This window comes from Rattus norvegicus, chromosome 16 (assembly GCF_036323735.1).
Source record: "Rattus norvegicus strain BN/NHsdMcwi chromosome 16, GRCr8, whole genome shotgun sequence".
NCBI classification, from domain to species: domain Eukaryota; kingdom Metazoa; phylum Chordata; class Mammalia; order Rodentia; family Muridae; genus Rattus; species Rattus norvegicus.
Genome location: NC_086034.1, coordinates 16,026,449 through 16,050,571, shown reverse-complemented (window position 1 = coordinate 16,050,571; position 24,123 = coordinate 16,026,449). Strand labels below are relative to the sequence as shown.

General features: G+C 39.2%; 1 protein-coding gene and 1 pseudogene across 1 annotated transcript; one reads left to right on the top strand and one right to left on the bottom strand.

The window, feature by feature from the left end:
• Positions 1-8,816: 8,816 nt before the first annotated feature.
• Entr1l2 (endosome associated trafficking regulator 1 like 2) lies at positions 8,817-10,869 on the bottom strand. Its single transcript, XM_006252792.4, has one exon. It carries the CDS (start codon positions 10,784-10,786, stop codon positions 9,707-9,709), a length of 1,080 nt encoding a protein of 359 aa, XP_006252854.1. The 5' UTR covers positions 10,787-10,869; the 3' UTR covers positions 8,817-9,706.
• Positions 10,870-10,986: 117 nt separating this feature from the next.
• Hspa8-ps3 (heat shock protein family A (Hsp70) member 8, pseudogene 3) lies at positions 10,987-18,293 on the top strand (annotated as a pseudogene).
• The last annotated feature ends 5,830 nt before the right edge of the window (positions 18,294-24,123 follow it).

The following is a 24,123-nucleotide window of genomic DNA, read 5'->3' as shown; positions in this document are numbered from 1 at the left end:
TTTTGTGTTTTCTCCTCTAACCCCCCTATCCCATCCTCATTGTATGAGGATGCTGTCCCACCTGTCCCCTCCTTCCCACCCACCCATTGGATCTCACCTTCCCTGACCTGATATACCCCTACACTGGTGCATCTAGCCTTCCTAGAGTCAAGGGCCTGTCCTCCCATTGATATCCATCAAGACCATCCTCTGCTACATATGCAGCTGGAGCCATGGGTTGCTCCATATGTACTCTTTGATTGTTGGTTTAGTCCCCGGGGCTCTGAGGTATCTGGCTGGTTGATTGATATTGTGGTTCTTCCTATGGGGTTGCAAGCCCCTTCAGTTTTTTTAGTCCTTTCTCTAACTCCTCACTGGGGATCCATTCTCAGTCCCATGGTTGGCTGCTAGCATCAGCCTTTGTATTTGTCAGGTTCTGGTATAGCCTCTCAGGAGACAGCTATTATCAGGTTCCTGTCAGCATGCACTTCTTGGCATGCTCAATACTGTCTGGGTCAGTCAGAATGGCTAAGATCAAAAACTCAGGTGACAGCCGATGCTGGCGAGGATGTGGAGAAAGAGGAACACTTTTCCATTGTTGGTGAGATTACAAGCTGGTACAACCACTCTGGAAATCAGTCTGGTGGTTCCTCAGAAAATTGTACATAGTACTACCTGAGGACTCGACTATACTACTCCTGGGCATATACCCAAAAACTGTTCCAACGCATAACAAGGACATATGCTCCACTATGTTCATAGCAGCCTTATTAATAATAGCCAGAAGCTGGAAAGAACCCAGATGTCTTTCAATGTAGGAATGGATACAGAAAATGTGGTATATTTACACAATGAAGTACTACTTAGCTATTAAAAACAATGACTTCATGAAATTCTTAGACAAATGAATGGAACTAGAAAATATTATCCTGAGTGAGGTAACCCAATCACAAAATAACACACATGGTATGCATTCACTGATAAGTGGATATTGGCCCAAAAGCAGATAATACCCAATATTCAATTCACAGACTACATGAAGCTCACGAAGAAGGAAGACCAAAGTGTGGATGCTTCAGACATTCTTAAAAGGGGGAAGAAAATACTCACAGGAGGAAATGTGGAGACAAAATGTGGAACAGAGACTGAAGGAAAGGCTATCCAGAGACTGTCCCTTTTCTCCATTTTAACTGGTCAAAGAAAGCCTACTTTTGGTTTACGTGTTTCTGGTGACCCATGATATTAAAATCCTTCACATATACTTAGTACGTATGTGTCTATGTCTTTGTGGGACAAACAACAATTTTGCAACTAATATTTAAACTAGATTACCCTTTTATTATTGAAATGTAGAATAATTTAACAACTCTGGAGAAAAGTATTTTCTTTAAATCAGAGAAGCATTTGCAAATATTTTTGTCATACCTGCCGGAGTTCACTCTATTCTTAGCCTATTGAGCATTTTTTATCATGAAATACCACATTATTATTTGAAGTGGTTTAACTCACCTACAGAGATGATCATGTAAAGTTTAATTTTTTAAAATAGTAGTAATGAATTGTGTTAATTAAATATTCACTGTAAAAATCATGTTGAAAATTTGCTATAAATCTTGACATTGCACATAATACTATTTATAAATGCTTGGGTTCAATTTCTAACATTAACTGAAGAGTTTTGGGTTCTTATTTATATATGTTTTAGATAGATTGAATTTTTGTAATACTTTCTCTGATTTTGTTTGCAAGAAAATGCTGAGCATATAAAAACACTGCCAAAGGTTTTATTTTCCTTTAGTTTGAGGATATTTTGGTAAAGACCAGTTTTTATTATTTGCATGTAAGAATTTACTATCTAAACAACATGGCTTTGCCAGATGCTTACAGGTATATTTTTAGATGGTTAATTCAATTTTCACTAGTTATTAGTCCATTCAGATTTACTATGAGTTTTCAGCAGTATGCGTGGTTTGTGTTTCTGCAAATTTACCAGTTTTATGTAGATTGTAATTTGCTTGTATGGAGTACCTTTTAGTAATTTTACAATCTTTTCTATTATGTAATGCTTGGCAATATTCTAAGCTTCAGTTTTAATTCTAATAATTTGGGTCACTTTTTCATATTTTTGCATCAATATTCATAAGGGAAATTGGTCTGAAGTTCACTTTCCTTGTTGCGTCTTGGTGTGGTTTAGGTATAAGCGTAATTGTGGCTTCATAGAAGGAACTAGATATTTCTCCATCTGATTTTATTTTGTGAAAGAGTTTGGACAGTATTGGTATGAGGTCTATGAAGGTCTGATAGAATTCTGCACTAAATTCATCTGGTTCTGGACTGTTTTTGGTTGGGAGACTTTTAATGACTGCCTCTATTTCTTTAGGAGTTATGGGGTTATTTAGATGGTTTATCTGATCCTGACTTAACTTTGGTACCTTGTATTTGTCTAGAAAATTGTCCGTTTCCTCTAGATTTTCCAGTTTGGTTGAGCATAGTTTTTTTTTTAATTAGGATCTGATGACATTTTAAATTTCCTCATATTCTGTTGTTGTGTCTTCCTTTACATTTCTGATTTTGTTAATTTGGATACACTCTGTGTGCTCTCTGGTTAGTCTGGATAAGGGTTTATCTATCTTGTTGATTTTCTCAAAGAATCAGCTCCTGGTTTTGTTGATAGATAATTTGTATAGTCCTTTTTGTTTCTACTTAGTTGATTTCAGTCTTGAGTTTGATTATTTCCTGCCTTCTGCTCCTCTTGGGTGTATTTGCTTCTTTTTGTTCTAGAGCTTTTCTGTGTGCTGTCAAGCTGCTAATGTATGCTCTTTCCTGTTTCTTTTTTGAAGCAGTCAGGGCTATGAGTTTTTCTCTTAGGACTGCTTTCATTGTGTCCCATAAATTTGGGTATGTTGTGCCTTTGCTTTCATTAAATTCTAAAAAGTCTTTACTTTCTTTTATTCTTTATTCCTTGACCAAGATATCACTGAGTAGAAGTTTGTTGAGCTTTCTTGTATGTAGGCGCTCTCTCTCTCTCTCTCTCTCTCTCTCTCTCTCTCTCTCTCTCTCGTTCTTGAAGACCAGCCTTAGTTCATGGTGATCTGATAGGATGCATGGGATTATTTATATCTTCTTCTATATGTAGAGGCCTGTTTTGTGACTGATTATATGGTCAATTTTGGAGAATATAGCATGAGGTGGTGAGAAGAAGGTATATTCATTTGTTTTAGGATGGAATGTTCTATAAATATCTGTTAAGTCCATTTGGTTCATGACTTCTGCTAGTCTCTCTATGTCTCTGTTTAATTTCTGTTTCCATGATCTGTCCAGTGGTGAGAGTGGGGTGTTGCAATTTCCTACTATTATCATGTGAGGTGCCGTATGTGATTTGAGCTTTAGTAAGGTTTCTTTTATGAACGTAGGTGCCCTTGTATTTGGAGCCTCGATATTTAGGATTGAGAGTTCATCTTGGTATATTTTTCCTTTGATGACTATGAAGTTTCCTTTCTTATACTTTTGATAACTTTTTGATAACTTTTGAAAGTCTATTTTATTTGATATTAGAATGGCTATTCTAGCTGTGTTTCTTCAGACCATTTGCTTGGAGAGTTGTTTTCCAACCTTTTACTCTGAGGTAGTGTCTGTCTTTGTCTCTGAGGTGTGTTTCCTGTATGCAGCAAAGTGCTTGGTCCTCTTTATCCATTCAGTCTGTTATTCTATGTCTTTTTATTGGAGATTGAGTCAATTGATGTTAAGAGATATTAAGGGCTGTTGTTTCCTGTTACTTTGTTGTTAGAGGTGGAATTGTTTGTGCGTCTCTGTTCTTTTGGTTTCTTTGCAAGGAGATTACTTTCTTTCTTTTTCTAGGTGTAGTTTCCCTCCTTGTGTTGGAGTTTTTCATCTAATATCCTTTGTAAGCCTGGATTTGTAGAATGATATTTTGTTAATTTGGTTTTGTCATGGAATATCTTTATTTCTCCATCTATGTTAATTGAGAGTTTTGCTGAATATAGTAGCCTGGGCTGGCATTTGTGTTTGCTTAGTATCTATATAACCTCTGCCCAGGATCTTCTGTCTTTTATAGTCTCTGGTGAGAATTCTGGTGTAAAGGTCTGCCTTTATATGTTACTTGACTTTTCCCCTTACTGCTCTTAATATTTTTTTTTGTGCATTTGGTGTTTTGACTATTATGGATTGGGAGAAATTTCTTTTCTGGTTCAATCTATTTGGAGTTCTATAGGCTTCTTGTATGTTTATGGGAATCTCTCTCTTTAGGTTAGCTAAGTTTTCTTCTATAACTTTGTTGAAGATATTTACTGGCCCTTTAAGTTGAGAATCTTTTACTCTGTTTGATACCTATTATTCTTAGGTTTGATCTTCTCATTGTATCCTGGATTTCCTGGATGTATTGGGCTGGGAGCTTTTTGTGTTTTACATTATTTTTGATGATTGTGTCAATGTTTTTTATGGTATATTCTGCCCCTCAGATTCTCTCTTAATATCTCTTGTATTCTGTTGGTGATGCTTGCATCTATGACTCCTGATCTCTTCCCTATGTTTTCTATCTCCAGGTTTGTCTCCCTTTGTGATTTCTTTATTGTTTCTATTTCCATTTTTAAATCCTGGACTTTTTTTTTCAATTCCTTCACCTATTTGGCTGTGTTTTCCTGTAATTCTTTAAGGGATTTTTGTGTTTCTTCTTTAGGGACTTCTACTTATTTATTTGTCTTTTCCTCTATTTCTTTAAGGCAATTATTTATGTCCTTCTTAAAGCCCTCCATCATCATTCTAAAATGTTATTTTAAATCCAAATCTTGTTTTCCAGTGTGTTTGGATATTCAGTATGTGTTTTGGTGGGTTCTGATGATGCCAAGTATTCTTGGTTTCTGTTGTGTAGGTTCCTGCCTTTGCCTCTAGCCATAAGGTTGTCTCTGGAGTTAGCTTGTCTTATTGTCTCTGACAGTGGCTTGACCCTTCTGTAGGCCATGTGTCAGCACTCCTGTAGATCTGTGTTCTTTCAGCCAGATCTGGGAACAGAGAGTTGCTTCTTGGTTTGTTTGACCTGAAGCCTCCAGGTGTGTTGCTTGCCACAGAAGATTTGGTCTTATTTCTGTTCTTAGGTGTGTAGGGCCTACTGGTGACTGGCTTTTAGCTCTAATTGGTGCAGGCAGAAGCTCAAAGGGTCCTGCCCCTGACTGCTCCTAGGTCCCTGTGCCTAGAGGGCACACATGGCACTAGGAGATGTCCTCTGGGGTCAGAAATATAGGCAGCGAGTAGTTGTCTTCTCTGACTTCACAGGATTGTCCGAACTTCTGAGGGTTCAGCTCTCTCCCCCGTGGGATTCCTCTTAACCTTTTCAAGTATTACAAAGTTTCAGTTTATGTTTATTAGTGCCTCCAGTTCTCACAAACATTGCTTTTCTATTTCAAATTTCACTCACTATTTTCCCTCTTTCCTAAGGTTTTTATTTTTCTTTCACTGATTGAAATTTTCTTAGAGCACATATTTTTGAATATTCCTCTTTCTTAGTCTGCATATTTATAGCTGCAATTCCTGCTTCAGATACTCAATGCTTTCAGGTTGCCTCATTGAACTCAGTGACTGACTCTCAACACCCAATTTGATAATGATATTTTCCACTAGTTTTAATTTTATATGTTTAATAATCTAGTTGGTTGATCAATTTATCAAAAGTTATTGCCTATTTCACCTTGCTATAATATCCCATATAGTTCTACAAAGACGAAAAAGCACCTTTATATAAGGCACTACCAGAATTCTGAGCCATCATGGGATACAAAACATAATATACCCATTAAAGTTTTCCTGTGGAATGAATCCTATACTGGCATCAATACAGTAATTATGACCAGCCTTTCACTATACTGAACATATCTCACTTGAAATCTTCTCTGTGTCTTCAATACAGCAGAGTATGCTGTTGCTATCTTCTGTGACAAGACAATTCAGAGACAAGGATGATTGCTCATAGAAACCCAACTCATTAGAAAACCATGGAGGAAGAATAGACTTGATTAATTAGGTTACTGTGTTCACCATCAGTCTATAACAGGAATTGTTGAACGTTTTGTTCCAGTTGAGTAGATTGCATTTTCCCAATAAATTCACTTCTAGTCACACAGTATATAAAGCACTCAAACTAAGAAGCTTTAGTTGAATTCCCTTGGGTAACCCCATTGTTATGTGTCCCATAATTGGTGCTGAGATCTCTAAGGCATTCAAGCTCTGTAGTTTAAAAATAGTTGGCTGAAATAGTTGTTAGACATGTTTGTGTGCTTAAGAGGTCACATGTGGCTCAGGCTAGGTCAAAGCTGGCATCACTGGATTACCTTTTCCCCAAAACTTTCTTGGAGTTAAACATTTAAGTGTAAAGGGTATTATAGCTTTGAGATGATTAATGCATATCTTCAGTATGAATTGTAATGTTACAAAGACTGAGGAATTTTAATTTGGCTATACTGATTAAGATTATCATATTGAAAGTTATAGTTGGCTTAATGATTACAAAACATGAGAAAAACCAAAACAGTGTTAGAGAAACTATTCTTTTATAAACAGTAAAACTCTGACTATATGTGATAACAGTATGTAACATATTTATAATGAGTTAACTCAGTATTCATGAGTAGGGTCAGAGCAACCCTTAATTAACATGTTGGTAAACAGTGAATTTAGTAGTTTTTTGAGGGAGCTGAGGTTAGCAAAGGCAGCAGAGAAGCCTGATTCAGTGAAATGTGAGAAAACATTTTGTGTAATTTCTATTTAACATGAAAATGATAAATTAAGTTCTAGGAAGCTTGCTGTGAGGATATGAGTGCTCTACAATTTGATGATACCACAGGGGCTTCCTAATTTACTCTTGTAGGATTTCAATATGAGATAGCATATTTTGACTTTGTAATATGTAATTATGGACTAAATTATGCATTTTTGACCTCAGAAAACCGGTGTGAACAGAAACTTCTAATTGTAAAGCAAAATAAAGTTAGAAAGAGGAGAGGTTTGCAAGTGTATGATTTTTGTTATGATTTTTTGTCATATTAACTGTAAAACTAAAAACAGTTAAATAGCATGTGAGTCTTTCATAATGGTACCTAAGTATAATCTCAACACTTTGGAGATTGTTAATAGTCAGTCATCATGGTTTCAAGGTCAGTGTGCATGACAAAGCAAACCCAAGGCAGACTTTACTGCTTGAGGAGGGCGTGTCTCAAAAAAAATAAGTAGGGTTTAAGATTGTATTTCATAGGTGTGAATAAAGCCTGAGATCAGATCTTCAGCAGACATGTATTGAACTAAGTGTGTTGGTGGAATGGTAGGCAGTTTCTTAGAGTATGATAGTCACACATCTAGCTAATCCCTGAGCTCTGGATTCACTGAGAGACCCTGCCTTAAACAAAAAATGAGGGAGATAAAGAAAATACTTGTTGTAGGTTCTGAGTTCCACATCTGTAAATACCCATACATTATAAGAAACATCTCCACAAATTCAGTGCACACATGCATACACACACACACACACACACACACACAAACACACACACATACTGAGAAAGAGAGAGAGAGAGAGAGAGAGAAACATATACAGACTAAAAATAAGAAAATAAGTGGTCTATGACATTTTTCTCCAAAGAATAATGAATATATTTATTTACTATGTAAATGTATGCTCATTTCCTTTGACAATAAGTCTTTCTGTCATTATACTGGGAAAGTGACAGAGATGTCATGGCTTAGCCAAAGCTTATAACATTTTTTTTCCTTTTAACTGGACCTGTGCCAGTATGGAGGATGACCATGAAAGTCAGAAGTTGAGTCTTGAGGTTACTGCATTATCCACAGAGCCTACATGAAGAGTTATTTATTTTTCTATGCCATTTGAATTCCTATGAGAAGGAAAAATAAAACATTCATTTAAAATCTTGAATAGATTTCAGAGGTTATCAACTCTAACTTCGAGGGTCACTAGAAAAATATTTATTTCCATTTAGTCAAATTGTTAGTTTAGTCAGAATGTTTAACTTTCATTATACACATCATAACAATAGTATGATGAGTAAAATTCTAAACATGTAAATGTAATATATGAGAATTAATATACATTTTTTTAACAATAATTTAACTTAAGATGATCCCTCCAGTACTCATGCAAGTTTTCATATTTATTGATAAATATGAATAAACATAGAGTGTGGGACATTAGGAAACACAGCAACAAATAAAGATATTTGTCTATAGATACTGTGAAAACATACAGAGACAATATGTATAAACTGGGAGAAAATGTTTAAATTGTATATGTAGTAGGATACTACAAATCTGGACAACATCACATATTCCTGACATGTTTGGTTTTTGGAATGGGGTTCTTCATTCTAGGAAAGATACTATACAACTGCTCACATGAGCCCATGGGTGCAAAATGAGCATAGCTATCATGAAAACAAAATCTTGGCAAATGTTTGACACATCATCATTTGCTTAGTAACTTAGAGATGAGATTAAGGGGAATATACCTAATATACCATACTTGATCTTAGCCAAAATGCCGAGAAGCGATTATATCTAATATAGCAATCAACAAAATATTACATGATAACTTTGTATTTATTGTTTACTTTACTTAAAGAGTCTCCCTTTGTGTTAAGTGGGAACTCTCAAAGTCTTAGTGGTTTACGAGTGTTTAGTGTTTAAAATTCCAATTCTTGAACATGGTGTGGATTTTAAAGTTGTATTTAGTCAATTTGTGCTATAAATACTCTTGTTTGGGTCTGACCTGAGAAGCAGCTACCAATTTTACTGTCCAGCAGAAATATTTCACACTCTTTTTTTTTTTTAAATGATCTTCAAGATTTATTTAGATAAGAAAGCTGTTGATCTCAACAGGAGGGGAAGAGGGAAATTTAAAAAATCTATAGGAAAGTGGTCCCCAAACCCTGACCCCTCAGCACAGCACAGGGTGCTGCTTTTGTCTGCTTGTCCTTCAAAACCAGCCAGCCAGCGCAAAGAACTGGTGCTGACCTGAGGCAGGTAGGTGTGTGCTCTAATTCCAGTCTGAACCGCACTATGCAAAAGATGCACTGACACATTAACACTCATCAAAACCAACAGCCTCAAATGGCTTCCCGAAGCTGGTAGCCCAGAGTAGTGCGTGTGTGACGCTCTGCAATGCAGTCTGTGACTTTGGTACTAGGGTCCTGGTAGGACAGCAGCATCTACCGAGTGGTGCTGCCTCGGTGAGGCTGCTGACAGCAGGAGCCGTCCGTGAAGGCCACAATGTCAACGTCTGTTCGTGAGGCAGAGTGACAGCAAGAGTCCTGTACAGGCTGCTCGCTTCCACACTGGCTCACTTAGTGTTCTGCTTAGTAAAACTGGCCCTGAGCCCGAGCTCATCCTATAGGTAAATCTGAGGGGACAGTGGAAGAAGCTTTTTACCAAACTGTTGTTTCAGCTTTAGTGCTTTCTAAAAATTGCTGGGTTTTATAAAAATGTCTTCCAGTAAATCAGTGAGTCTATCAAACAGTGGGACTTCCCCAAAGGACTTCATGTAAACTGTTAGGTGCAACCGGTGGAAAGGAGCCCTGTACTGCAGGTGCCCGGTCACGTGCTTAGGCTGTGAGATGGTTTGGTGAGGACTGCTTAGTTAGGAGCACAGTTGGAAGCTGTGTGGTGCCATCGGTGCAGAGGTGCCGGGACCCGGCGGCAGGTCGTGTTCTCAAGAGTCTGCCTCATCCTTAACTTCAGTAATTCTGTCGATAGACTTGAGGATTTCAGCAACAAGGTTCAGTGTCTCTGCTCCAGACACCAGCTGCTTTATAGATGCGTGTGCACTGTTCATGACAACATGGAGGTTCTGCAAGGCCACATCGGTGTTCTGCTTCACCACGGTAAGGCTGGCACCCTGGCCTGACCGCAGGGCTTCGTTTTCTCGCTTGAAGTTGGAGAGCTGTGCCTGGAGCAAATTTACTTCCTGTTTCAGCTTCATGACATGATTTTCTGCTTTTACAGCCCGTTTGGTCATCAGTTCGAGGTTCTGTTCGACTTGCTGGACTACTGACTCCAGGTCATGGAAGTCACTCTCTTCCTTGATCATCTTCGCCTCCAACTTCCGTTCGAGCGTCCTCACCATTTCTGTTTGAGTTTCAGAGAAGCTCTGAACCTCACTTAGCTTTCTTCTGAGCTTAGAGTTTTCATCTTTCAGTGCTTCGTAACTTAACTGCAGCGTCCGCAGGTGTCTGTCCCCTAAGGATTCTTCATGAGCTGCAAAGTCTACATTAGGATTCCCAGCTGGAGACGCTGGGGAGAGCCTGGAGTCAGTGTCACTCAGTGTCCATGGGGGCAAAGACTCAGGACCTGCCAGCTCTGACGCGTTGGAAAAGAAGGAAAGGTAGGTGCCACAGGGCGATGAGTTCTGCGTGGCTCTCGTGGAGTGAGTCTGCTCCACGGCAGACGGCAGGTAGGCTCTGCTCCACCCGTCCTCTTCATCCTCCTCTAGGTTGCTGGCTCTTGTTGGGTCTTCAAAAAATGGCTGCTGATATTCCAGGCCATATCCCATGGGCTGGGAGACAGGGGAGTTGTGGTCTAGTCCCAGTGGGTGCCTCGAGGCCTCCTTCGGGTAAATTCGACTGGTGGCTGTGTCTTCTTTTGACAGGCTGAGGTTCTTGGTTTTCAAAAACTCTTTGAAGGAGAATGGATTGGCTTCTTCAAGGTCTTCAAGTTTGTCACCGTCGGGAACTACGAGGCTCCGCGTCCGCGATAGTGGGGGCGCGCCCTGCCGCCGCGCGTAGCCAGACATCGCCGCGCCCTAACCCGGCCGCGGCCCCATGGCCCACAACGCCGTCGCCAGCCCCTGCCTCATCCGGCGCGGCCGGCCGGAAGCCTGCCAATATTTCACACTCTTAAGAATGACAAAAGTCACTCACTGAACGCGGAGCCAACTCTTGGGCTTTTGGGTAGCCTGGTCATCAACACAGCCAGGCCTACATTCAAGACACCATGTCTAAGGGACATGAAGTTGGCATTGATCTTGGCACCACCTACTCCTGTGTGGGTGTCTTCTAGCATGAAAAGGTGGAAATAATTGCCAATGACCAGCGTAACTGTACCATGCTGAGCTATGTTGCTTTTATTGACACAGAAGATTAATTGGGGATGTGGCCAAGAATCAGGTTGCAATGAACCCCACCAACATAGTTTTTGGTGCCAAATGTCTGATCAGATGTAGGTTTCCTGCTGCTGCTGTTCAGTCTGACATGAAGCACTGGCCCTTCATGGTGGTGAATGATGCAGGCAGGCCCAAGGTCCAAGTCGAATACGAAGAGGAGACAAAAAGTTTCTATCCAGAGGAAGTTCTGACAAAGATGAAAGAAATTGCAGAAGTTTACCTTGGGAAGACTCTTACTAATGCTGAGGTAACAGTTCCAGCTTATTTCAATAACCCTCAGCAATAGGCAACTAAAGATGCTGGAACTGTTATTGGCCTCAATGTACTTAGAATTACCCAATGAACCAACTGCTACTGCTATTGCTTATGGCTTAGATAAGAAAGTCGAACCTGAAAAGAATGTGCTGATTTTTTTTACTTGGGAGGTGGCAATTTTGATCTGTCAATCCTCACTATTGAGGATGGAATCTTTGAAGTCAAATCAACAGCTAGAGACACCTACTGGGTTGCAGAAGACTGACAACCGAGTGTCAAACATTTTATTGTTGGTTTCAAGAGAAAGCACAAAAAGGACAACAGTGAGAGCACGAGAGCTATCCGGCATCTCTGCACTACCTGTGAGTTGGTCAAGCACACCCTCTCCTTCAGCTCCCAGGCCAATAATGAGATTGATTCTCTCTATGAGGGAATTGACTTCTATACCTCCATTACCCATACTTGATTTGAGAAATTGAATGCAATCTGTTCTGTGGTACACTAGACCCTCTAGAGAAGGTCCTTTGAGATGCCAAACTGGACAAGTCACAGATCCATGATATTGTCTTGTGTGTGGTTGTACCAGAAACCTCAAGATTCAAAAACTTCTGCAAGACTTCTGCAAAGGAAAAGAAGAAAACCCAGATGGAGCTGTTGCCTATGGTGCAGCTGTCCAGGCAGTCATTCTATCTGGAGATAAGTCAGAGAAATGTTCAGAATTTGCTGCTTTTGGATGTTAATCCTCTTTGCCTTAGGATTGAAACTGCTGGTGGAGTCACGACTGTCCTTATCAAGCACAATACCACCATTCCCACCAAGCAGACTCAGACTTTCACCACCTACTCTGACAACCATCCAGGTGTACTCATCTGGGTGTATGAAGGTGAAAGGGCCATTACCAAGGACAACAACCTGCTTGGAAAATTTGAGCTAACAGGCATACCTTTAGCACCTCATCGGGTTCCTCAGATTGAGGTTATTTTTGACATTGATGTCAACAGTATCCTTAACATTTCTGCTGTAGATAAGAGCACAGGAATTTTCTCCCTATGTCCAGAGCTGAAAACCAGTCACCAGAAGTACTGAAAGACCTAAGAGCAGAGGTAAGACCAACTCTTCTGCTCCAAGCGAACAAACTACAGGCCTCAGGACACATAAACCCGGGACAGTCTGGGACAGGAAGGCAAGCTAATGCTAGAAACAACCTGATGGCGAGAGGCAGTTCCAGAAAACAAAGAAAGAGAAATCAAGACTAATTAATATCATCAGAGCCCAGGTCTCCCACCAAAGCAAATAGTGGATACACAAACACACCAGAAAAACAAGATTTGGATTTAAAATCACATCACATGATGATGATATAAGACTTTAAGAAAGACATAAATAACTCCCATAAAGAAATACAGGACATCATAAGTAAACAAGTAGAAGCCCTTAAAGAGGAAACACAAAAGTCCCTTAAAGAATTACAGAAAAAACACAACCAAATAGGTGAAAGAATTGAAAAAAAAAAGCATCCAGGGTTTAAAAATGAAAATAGAGACAATAAAGAAATCAAAACAGGAGACAACCCTGGAGATGAAAAACCTCGGAAAGAGATCAGGCATCATAGATGCAAGCATAACCAACAGAATACATAAGATAGAAGAGAGAGTCTCAGGGGCAGAAGATACTGTAGAAAACATCGACACAAGCTTAAAAGAAAATGTAAAACACAAAAGGTTCCTAACCCAAAAACATCCAGAAATCCAGGATACAATGAGAAGATCAAACCTAAGGATAATAGCTATAGAAGAGAGCAAAGACTCACAAATTAAAGGGTCAGTAAATATTTTCAACAAAATTAAAGAAGAAAACTTCCCTAACCTAAAGAAAGATATGCCCATAAATGTACAAGAAGCCTACAGAACTCCAAATAGATGACCAGAAAAGAAATTCCTTCTGTCACATTATAATCAGAACACCAAACATGGAAAACAATGAAAGAATATTAAAAGCAGTAAGGGAAAAAGGTCAAGCACAATATAAAGGCAGACCTATTAGAATTATACCAGCTTCTCACCAGAGACTATGAAAGACAGAAGATCCTGGGCAGATGTCATGCAGACCCTAGGAGAACACAAATGCCAGAACAGGCTACTATATCCTGCAAAACTTGCAACTAACATAGATGGAGAAACAAAGATATTCCATGACAAAACCAAATTTATATAATATCTTCCCACACATATAGACCTAAAGAGGATAATAGATGGAAAACTCTAATACAAGGAGGGGAAAAGCAAGAAGTAATCATCTTGCAATAAACCCAAAAGAAGAGAGCCAAACAAAATTTCATAGGAAATAATAACAAAAATAACAGGAAACAACAACCACAATTCTTTAATATCTCTTAACATCAATGGACTCAATTTTTAAAAGCATACACTAACAGACTGGATACTTAAAGAAGACCCAGCATTTTGCTGCATAGAGGAAACACATCTCAAGGACAAAGACAGACACTATCTCAGAGGAAAAGGCTGGAAAACAATTTTCCCAGCAAATCGTCCAAAGAAACAAGTTGAAGTAGCCTTTCAAATATTGAATAAAAATGACTTTCAACCAAAAGTTATCAAAAATGATAGGGCAGGTTACTTCATTTTCATCAAGGGAAAAATGCAGCAAGATAAACTCTCAATCATGAATATATATGCTCCAAATAAAAGGGCACTTACATTCATTAAAGAAACCTTATTAAAGCTCAAAGCACACATTGTTCCTGAAATAATAATAGAAGGAATCTTCAACACCCCACTCTCATCAATGAGCAGATCATGGAAACAGAAACTAAGCAGAGACATGGAGAAACCAACAGAAATTATGAACCAAATGGATTTAACAGATATTGATACATTTCATTCTAAAACAAAAGAATATACCTTCTTCTCAGCACCTCATGTTACCTTCTCCAATATTGACCATATAATCTGTCAGAAAAGAGGCCTCAACAGATACAAGAAGATTGAAATAATCCCATGCATCCTATCAGATCACCATAGACTAAGGGAGGTCTTCAATAACAACAAAAACAACAGAGAGCCCACATACACATGGAAGTTGAACAACACTCTACTCAATGATAACTTTGTCAAGGAAGAAATAAATATATTAAAGACTTTTTAGAATTTAATGAAAATGAAGGCACTGCATTCCCAAACTTTGGGACATAACGAATGCAGTATTATGAGGAAATCTCATAGCTCCGAGTGCCTCCAAAAAGAAACAGAAGAGAGCACACATTAGCAACTTGATAACACAATTAAAGCTTTATTACAAAAAGAAGCAAATTCACCCAAGAGGAGTAGACAGCAGGAAATAATCAAATTCAGTGTTGAAATCAACCAAGTAGAAACTAAAAGAAGTATACAAAGAATCAACAATACCAGGAACTAGTTCTGTGAGAAAATAAAAAAGATAGATAAACCTTTAGCCACACTAACTAGAGGGCACTGAGAGTCCATCCAAATTAACAAAACCAGGAATGAAATAGGAGACATAGCAAGAGAATCTGAGGAAATTAAAATATCATCAGATCCTAATACAAAAGCCTATACTAAACAAAACTCCAAAATCTGGAGTAAATGGACAATTTTCTAGAAAGATACCAGGCATCAAAGTTAAATCAGGATCAGATAAAGTATGTAAACAGTCCCATAACTCCTAAAGAACTAGAAGCAGTTATTAAAAGTCTCCCAACCAAAAAAGCCCAGGAACAAATGGATTTATTGCAGAATTCTATCAGAACTTCATAGCAGACCTAATACCAATACTGTCCAAACTATTTCATAAAAGAGAGACAGAAGGAAAACTACTCAATTTCTTCTATGAAGCCATAGTTACAGTTATACCTACACCACACAAAGACCCAACAAAAAAAGAGAACTTCAGACCAATTTCCCTTATGAATATTGACACAAAAATACTATGTAAAATTCTAGCAAACTGAATCCTATAGCATATCTAAAAGATCATCCATCATGACCAAGTTGGCTCCATTTCAAGGTTGAAGAGATGGTTCAAAATATGAAAATCCATCAACATAATCCAGTATGTAAACACACTCAAAGAAATAAAACAAATCAGTAGCCTTTCTGTACTCAAAGGATAAACAGGCTGAGAAAGAAATCAGGGCAATGAAACCCTTCACATTAGTCCCAAAATACCTTGGTTTGACTCTAACCAGGCAAGTGAAAGATATGTATGACAAGAACTTCAGGTCTCTGAAGAAAGAAATTGAAGATCTCAGAAGATCGAAAGACCTTCCCTGCTCACGAATCAGCAGAATTGATATAATAAAAATGGCCATTTTGCCAAAAGCAATCTACAGATTCAATGCAATTCCCATCAAAAGTCCTACTCAGTTCTTCATTCAGTTTGAAAGAACAATATGCAAATTCATTTGGAATACCAAAAAAACAGGATAGCAAAAAGTATCCTCAACAATAAAAGAACTTCAGGGGAATCACCATCATTTACCTGAAGCTGTAGGTCAGAGCAATAGTGATAAAAACTCAATGGTATTGGTACAGAGACAGGCAGGTAGATAAATGGAATAGAATTGAAGACCCATAAATGAACTTACATAACTATGGTCACTTGATCTTTGACAAAAGAGCTAAAATCATCCAGTGGAAAAAAGAGAATTTTCAACAAATAGTGTTGGTTCAAATTGAGGTCAGCATGTAGAAGAATGGAAATTGAACCATTCTTATCTCCCTGTACAAAGGTTAAGTTCAAGTGGATCAAGAACCTATATATAAAACCAGATACACTCAAACTAATGAAGAAAAAGTGGGGAAGAGCCTCGAACGCATGGACACTGGGAAATATTTCTTGAACAAAACATCAATGGCTTATGCTCTAAGAATCGACAAATGGGACCTCATAAAATTGCAAAGCTTCTGTAAGGCAAAGGACACTGCCATTAGGAAAAACTGGAAGCCAATAGATTGGGAAAAGATCTTTATCAATCCTATACCTGATAGAGTTCTAATATCTAATATATACAAAGAACTCAAGAAGTTAGACTCCAGAGAGTTAAATAACTATATTAAAAATGGGATACTTAGCTATATACAAAGAATTCTCAGCTGAGCAATATCAAATGGCTGAGAAGCACCTAAAGAAATGTTGAAGAACCTTAGTCATCAAGGAAATGCAAATCAAAACAACCCTGAGATTCCACCTTGTACCAGTCTAAGATAAAAAGAAATCTAGGTAACAGCAGATTCTGGAGAGGATGTAGGGAAAGAGGAACACTCCTCCATTGTTGGTGGTATTGCAAGCTGGTACAACCACTCTGGAAATCAGTCTGCAGATTCCTCAGAAAACTGGATATAGTACTAACTGAGGACCCAGTTATACCACTCCTGGTCATATACCCAAATGATGCTCCAACCTCTAACAAGGCCACATGCTCCACTATGTTCATAATAGGCTTATTTATATTAGCCAGTAGCTAGAAAGAACCCAGATGCCCTTCAACAGAGGAATGGATACAGAAAATGTGGTACATCTACACAGATGGAGTACTACTCAGCTATCAAATGGAATGACTTCATGAAATTCGTAGGCAAATGGATGGAACTGGAAAATGTCATCCTGAATGAGATAACCCAATCACAAAAAGCACACATGGTATGCACTCACTGATAAGTGGATATTAGCCAAAAAGCTTGTATTATCCAAGATACAATCCACAAACCACATGAAGCTCAGAGGAAGACAACCAACGTGTGGATGCTTCAGTTCTTCTTTAAAGGGGGAATAAAAATATTCATAGGAGGAGATATGAAGACAAAGGTTTGAGCAGAGACTGAAGGTATGACTATTCATAGCCTGCTTTACCTGGGGAGCATATATACAGCCCCCAAACGCAGACAATATTGATGAAGCCAAAAAGTCCATGCTGCCAGGAGCCCGATATAGCCGTCTTCTGAGAGGCTCAGGCAGAGCATGACAAATACAGATGTGAATGCTTGAAAGAAACCACTGAACTGAGAATGGGTCCCCATTGGAGGAGTAAGAGAAAGGACTGAAGAAACTGAAGGGGTTTGCAATCCCATAAGAACAATACCAACCAACCACAGCTACCAGGGACTAAACCACCAATCAAAGAGTATACATGGACAGAACCATGGCTTCAGCTGCATATGTAGCAGAGAATGATCTTGTTGGGCACCAATGGGAGGAGATGCCCTTGGTCCTGCCAAGGCTGGACCCCCCAGTGTAGGGGAATGCCAGACTGGCAAGGGGAGGGGCTTAGGGAGGGGGAACATCCTCATTGAAGAAGGGGGAAGGGGATGGGAAGGACTTATGGACAGGAAACTGGGAAAGGGAATAACATTTGAAATATAAATAAAAATATTTAATAAATATAAAGCAGAGGAAAGGAGAACAAGTTCATCATCACCAATGACAAGGGCCACTTGAGTAAGGCAGATATTGAGCGCATGGTCCAAGAAGCTGAGAAGTACAAACCTGAGGATGAGTAGCAGAAGGATAAGGTTTTCTCCAAGAATACACTGGCGTTCTATGCCTTCAACATGAAAGCTACAACTAAATATGAGAAACTTCAAGGCAAGATCAATGATGAGGACAAACCGAAGATTCTTGACAAGTACAATGAAACCATCAGTTGACTGCATAAGAACCAGAGTTCAGAGAAGGACGAATTTGAGCATCAACAGAAAGAACTGGAGAAGGTCTGCAACCCTAGCATTACCAAGCAGTACCAGAGTGCAGGTGGCATGCCTGGAGAAATGAGTGGTGGCTTCCCTGGTGGAGGAGTTCCTCCATCTGGTGGTGCTTCTTCAGCCCCACCATTGAAGAGGTGGATTAAGTCTGTCCAAGTAGAGGGTGTAGAATTGTTTCACGGGAATCCAAAACAAGTAACATGGAATAATAAAACTATATAAATTAGCACCAAAAATGACAGAAGTGTCAAGTATGTTCTTGATACTGTCTGACTGAGACAGATGCAGGTACTTACAGACAACAATTGGATTGGGGTCAAAGATTCCTATTCAAGAGTTAGGGGAAGAATTGTAGAAGCTCAAGGGGATGGAAACCCCACAGGAAGACCAATAATATCAACTAACCTGACCTCTCAGAATTCCCAGAGACTAAGCCACCAGTCAAAGAGCATACATGGGCTGGTCAATGGCTTTTGGCACATATGCAGAAGAGGACTATCTTGTCTGGCCTCAGGAGGAGAGGATGTGCCTAATCTTGTAGAGACTTGATGCTGCAGGGAAGGGAGATGTGTGTGTGTGTGTGGGGGGGGTGGCATGAGGTAGGGGTGTATGGGTGGATGAGGTTGGTAGGTTAGGAGCACGCTCTCAGAGAAAAAAACGAAGGGAGATGGGTTAAAGTCTTCTGCAAGGGGAGACTGGGAATGAGGAGGGGGCAACTTTCAGAATGAAAATAAATAAAAAAATGTAAAAATACAGGTTGTGCATTTTAAATAAATTTAAATAGGAAAACTTACATATAATAAAGTATGCTGTGAATCTTTTCAGACTTCATTTTTCTTTATAATAGTGAGTGTACGCATGCGTGCATGCAATGTACACCACAACAGGACACTAAGTCCCCTAGAATTGGGGTTACTGAATACTGTCAACCTCCTAAATATTGGTGCTGGGAATAAAACTCTGGTCCTCAGCCAGAGAAATGCCTACTTTATCTGTTGAAACATCTCTTGAGCCCTTCTGTTAGTCTTTTAAATATTGCCAACTTTAGTGAACAAGTACTGGTACTTGATTGTGTTAATCTTCCTATCACTGCTAATTAATGATATTGAATATGTCTTCAGAGGAGTATTTGCCATCTGTGCCTTTGGATGTTCAGTAATGAGCTTTTATTATAAGTGTACTATGAAGTTTTCTTTATGTTATGGACATGAGTGTTTACTCAGAATTGTAAATGACATGCATTTTTCACAGCCTGTAGCTTATACTTTCTTATCAGTGACAGACTTCAAATTTTTAGTTTACCCTTTCCCGTTGCCCGGAAAATGCCGAGGCATAAACCACAAGCTTCCTTTTCCACGTTAAAAGTTTTGTAATTTAGTGTAGGTCAGTGAACTCTTATGGCTAACTCTTTCATGGTATGAGAAATACCTATGGTTTATTTTGTCTGAATGAAAATTTAGAGCTTGATGTAAAATAAAACATAGAAACCATAAGGGAAAATGGTCCAATTTCCACAATAATGGGGTGTGCATACTTTTAAAAAAGTATAAAATTTTAAAACTGAATAATAGTAAAATTTTCTTAGAAGACACTGTAAGATATCAAAAAGAAGAAATTTTTTCTTGGTTGATTACACCTGAAAAACATTTGTCCAGTAAAGATATGTGTAAGGAACATTTAACTAGATCACATAGGAGTTATAAGTGTCTTTAGGAAGCATCGACTTTTTTCTGAAATAATTTGTCTAGGTTTTGCCCTCCTCAAATAATGTGCAAAGACTTTTCCCCATAACTCTGCTATATTTGTAACTTTGTTTTTTTTTTTTTTATTAACTTGAGTATTTCTTATATACATTTCAAGTGTTATTCCCTTTCCCGGTTTCCGGACAAACATCACCCTCCCCCCTCCCCTTCCTTATGGGTGTTCCCCTCCCAAACCTCCCCCCATTGCCACCCTCCCCCCCACAGTCTAGTTCCTGGGGGTTCAGTCTTAGCAGGACCCAGGGCTTCCCCTTCCACTGGTGCTCTTACTAGGATATTCATTGCTACCTATGAGGTCAGAGTCCAGGGTCAGTCCATGTATAGTCTTTAGGTAGTGGCTTAGTCCCTGGAAGCTCTGGTTGCTTGGCATTGTTGTACATATGGGGTCTCGAGCCCCTTCAAGCTCTTCCAGTTCTTTCTCTGATTCCTTCAACGGGGGTCCTATTCTCAGTTCAGTGGTTTGCTGCTGGCATTCACCTCTGTATATGCTGTATTCTGGCTGTGTCTCTCAGGAGCGATCTACATCCGGCTCTTGTCGGCCTGCACTTCTTTGCTTCATCCATCTTGTCTAATTGGGTGGCTGTATATGTATGGGCCACCTGTGGGGCAGGCTCTGAATGGGTGTTCCTTCAGTCTCTGTTTTAATCTTTGCCTCTCCCTTCCCTGCCAAGGGTATTCTTTTTCCTCATTTAAAGAAGGAGTGAAGCATTCACATTTTGATCATCCGTCTTGAGTTTCCTTTGTTCTAGGGATCTAGGGTAATTCAAGCATTTGGGCTAATAGCCACTTATCAATGAGTGCATACCATGTATGTCTTTCTGTGAGTGGGTTAGCTCACTCAGGATGATATTTTCCAGTTCCAACCATTTGCCTACGAATTTCATAAACTCGTTGTTTTTGATAGCTGAGTAATATTCCATTGTGTAGATGTACCACATTTTCTGTATCCATTCCTCTGTTGAAGGGCATCTGGGTTCTTTCCAGTTTCTGGCTATTATAAATAAGGCTGCGATGAACATAGTGGAGCACGTGTCTCTTTTATATGTTGAGGCATCTTTTGGGTATATGCCCAAGAGAGGTATGGCTGGATCCTCAGGCAGTTCAATGTTCAATTTTCTGAGGAACCTCCAGACTGATTTCCAGAATGGTTTTACCAGTCTGCAATCCCACCAACAATGGAGGAGTGTTCCTCTTTCTCCACATCCTCGCCAGCATCTGCTGTCACCTGAGTTTTTGATCTTAGCCATTCTCACTGGTGTGAGGTGAAATCTCAGGGTTGTTTTGATTTGCATTTCCCTTATGACTAAAGATGTTGAACATTTCTTTAGGTGTTTCTCAGCCATTCGGCATTCCTCAGCTGTGAATTCTTTGTTTAGCTCTGAACCCCATTTTTTAATAGGGTTATTTGTTTCCCTGCGGTCTAACTTCTTGAGTTCTTTGTATATTTTGGATATAAGGCCTCTATCTGTTATAGGATTGGTAAAGATTTTTTCCCAATCTGTTGGTTGCCGTTTTGTCCTAACCACAGTGTCCTTTGCCTTACAGAAGCTTTGCAGTTTTATGAGATCCCATTTGTCGATTCTTGATCTTAGAGCATAAGCCATTGGTGTTTTGTTCAGGAAATTTTTTCCAGTGCCCATGTGTTCCAGATGCTTCCCTAGTTTTTCTTCTATTAGTTTGAGTGTGTCTGGTTTGATGTGGAGGTCCTTGATCCACTTGGACTTAAGCTTTGTACAGGGTGATAAGCATGGATCGATCTGCATTCTTCTACATGTTGCCCTCCAGTTGAACCAGCACCATTTGCTGAAAATGCTATCTTTTTTCCATTGGATGGTTTTGGCTCCTTTGTCAAAAATCAAGTGACCATAGGTGTGTGGGTTCATTTCTGGGTCTTCAATTCTATTCCATTGGTCTATCTGTCTGTCTCTGTACCAATACCATGCAGTTTTTATCACTATTGCTCTGTAATACTGCTTGATGTAACTTTGTGTTTTAACAACAGATTTTTAGGTAAAAAATTTGAATATTTGTATATATGGGAAGGACGCTATTTATGGACATGAGTGTAATGCTTTCAGGGACCAGAAGTGGGTCTCAGATGCCCGAGATCTAGAGTTAGAGTTTGTCGTGAGCTAGCTGACATGAGACTGAGATCTGACCTCAACATTAGAGCTGAGATCTGACCTTACATCAACAAGAGCAGTGGATGTCCCTAACCAATGAACTGCCTCTAGCCATACTCTGTGGCTGTTCTTGTTTGTCAGCTTGACTTCATCTGGAATTAACTAAAATCGAAATATGAACAGCACACTAGTGAGGTATTTTTGTTTAATGTAAAGTAGGATTAGCTGCACTGTACCCTTAACAAATGTTCTGTCTATACATATAAGGTTTGATCTGTAAGTTGTTAGGGAATTAATATACCTGTCTTCAGGTTTTTATTAGTCCATTGAGAGATTCGTGATCCCTAAATTCTTCCCAAATTCACCCCCTTCACTACTCACCCAACATTGTCTCATATATACTCTTGGAAGCCAATTCTTACTGTCCAGGTATTCTAGTGTGTTCTTCACCTTCACAGCCTAATGCAATGGCCTCAACGTTCCTTCTAGTTTGGAATCTGATCCTGTCACACGTTGTCTGGCCTGAGCTGCTCCCTGGAACTTTGGTGCATTCTTCTATTATCACCTTGATTTTGCCAACTTGCAGGCATTCAGAAACCAATACACTGCAGACAGTGCTGCCAAGTTCTACTCCTGGCTCAAGTTGGAGCCTGGCACCTTTATCCGCAATGACCACAATGAATCCCTATGGATGATGGGAACTCACATCCTTAGATGGCCATGGTTTTCTGCTCATGGACGTCTTGCAGTGACCTTCTCAGTTCTGGTCTCCTCCCCACACCCTTTGCTTCTATGAAGTTGTAGCTTTAGTACATGTGTGTTGCTCTCAAGGCACAATTCCCATTATTACTATGAAAAATCTTGTGCTGAATTTCTCTTTATCAGTTTCGATTTCTTTGGCAATTACAGCACTTTACCCACCTCCACCTCTATGCACTTTGGATACTCTGTTCACACAAATTTCTTGCCTTCGATTTTCATTATAAAGGTCACTAAATATGGTGAAAAAATAACGGAAGATAAATATATGTTATTTTATCTTAAAATTACTCACTCTGAACAATGTAGTCCATTAATTTAAAATTCAGTTTCACTCTGTTTAAAAGGATTTAGAAAGAATGCAGCTATATCTAATTTTTCTCCCTTTGGATTAAAAATACATTGATAGGTATGTGTTTGTCTGTGTGCACACAAATGTGCTCAGGTGATCACAGAGATCAGAAGTGGGAATCACGTCCCCTGGGGTTAGAGTTGTGATCAATCTATGATGTGAGTTCTCGGAGTTGAACTAACTTGGGTCCTCTGGAAGAGGAAAAATGCTCTTAGCAAGTAAATTATACCTCCAGCCTTGTAGCCAGCATTCATATCCAAAAGCTGCAAAATAGCCCTACTTTATTTCCAATGAGGTTATTGTTGCTCTCTCAAGGACAATCTTCCTCTTTACCTACCCGAGTGCATTCTAGTCTTCCACACCCATGAAGACGAACCGCTAAGCTTTACCCACAGCATTCTAACGTCTCTTCAGTCCACCGTTCCATACCCTTTTCAGTCCTTCCTACAAACCAGTTTTGAATGCCTACAAAGCATATGGAAAGATTTGTCGCAGCAATTCCTCTATTTCTCAGTACAGATTTTTTAATATTTATTATTTCTCTTGTTAATGTCACCAAAAATACCTGACAAGAAGCAGCTCAGGAGGAGAAGGACTTATTTTAGAGCACAGCTTCAGGGTGGGAAAAGCGCAGCAGCTGAGCGGTGGGAGCCTGCGGTTGGTCACATCACAGCCAATGGTGGGAAGGGGAGAGATAGATTTCTCTTAGCACTTGCATTTGCATTTTCCTGAGACGAATGTAACTGTATCTTTTTATGCCGCTTATTATCCTGTTTTAGATTTATAGATGTAGCATCAATTTGCTTTTAAACGAGCTTTTACAGGCATGATAATTTAATTTTGTGCATTTTCTGTCTTCCTGTTTAGATGTTTATTCACTTGTTTAAAATCATTTAGGTAGGTAAAGCATCAATGTGAAGCAGGAAATTAAATTCTGAACCCATGTCTTTAACTTCTATTAAGAATTTGATTGTTGAAGGGA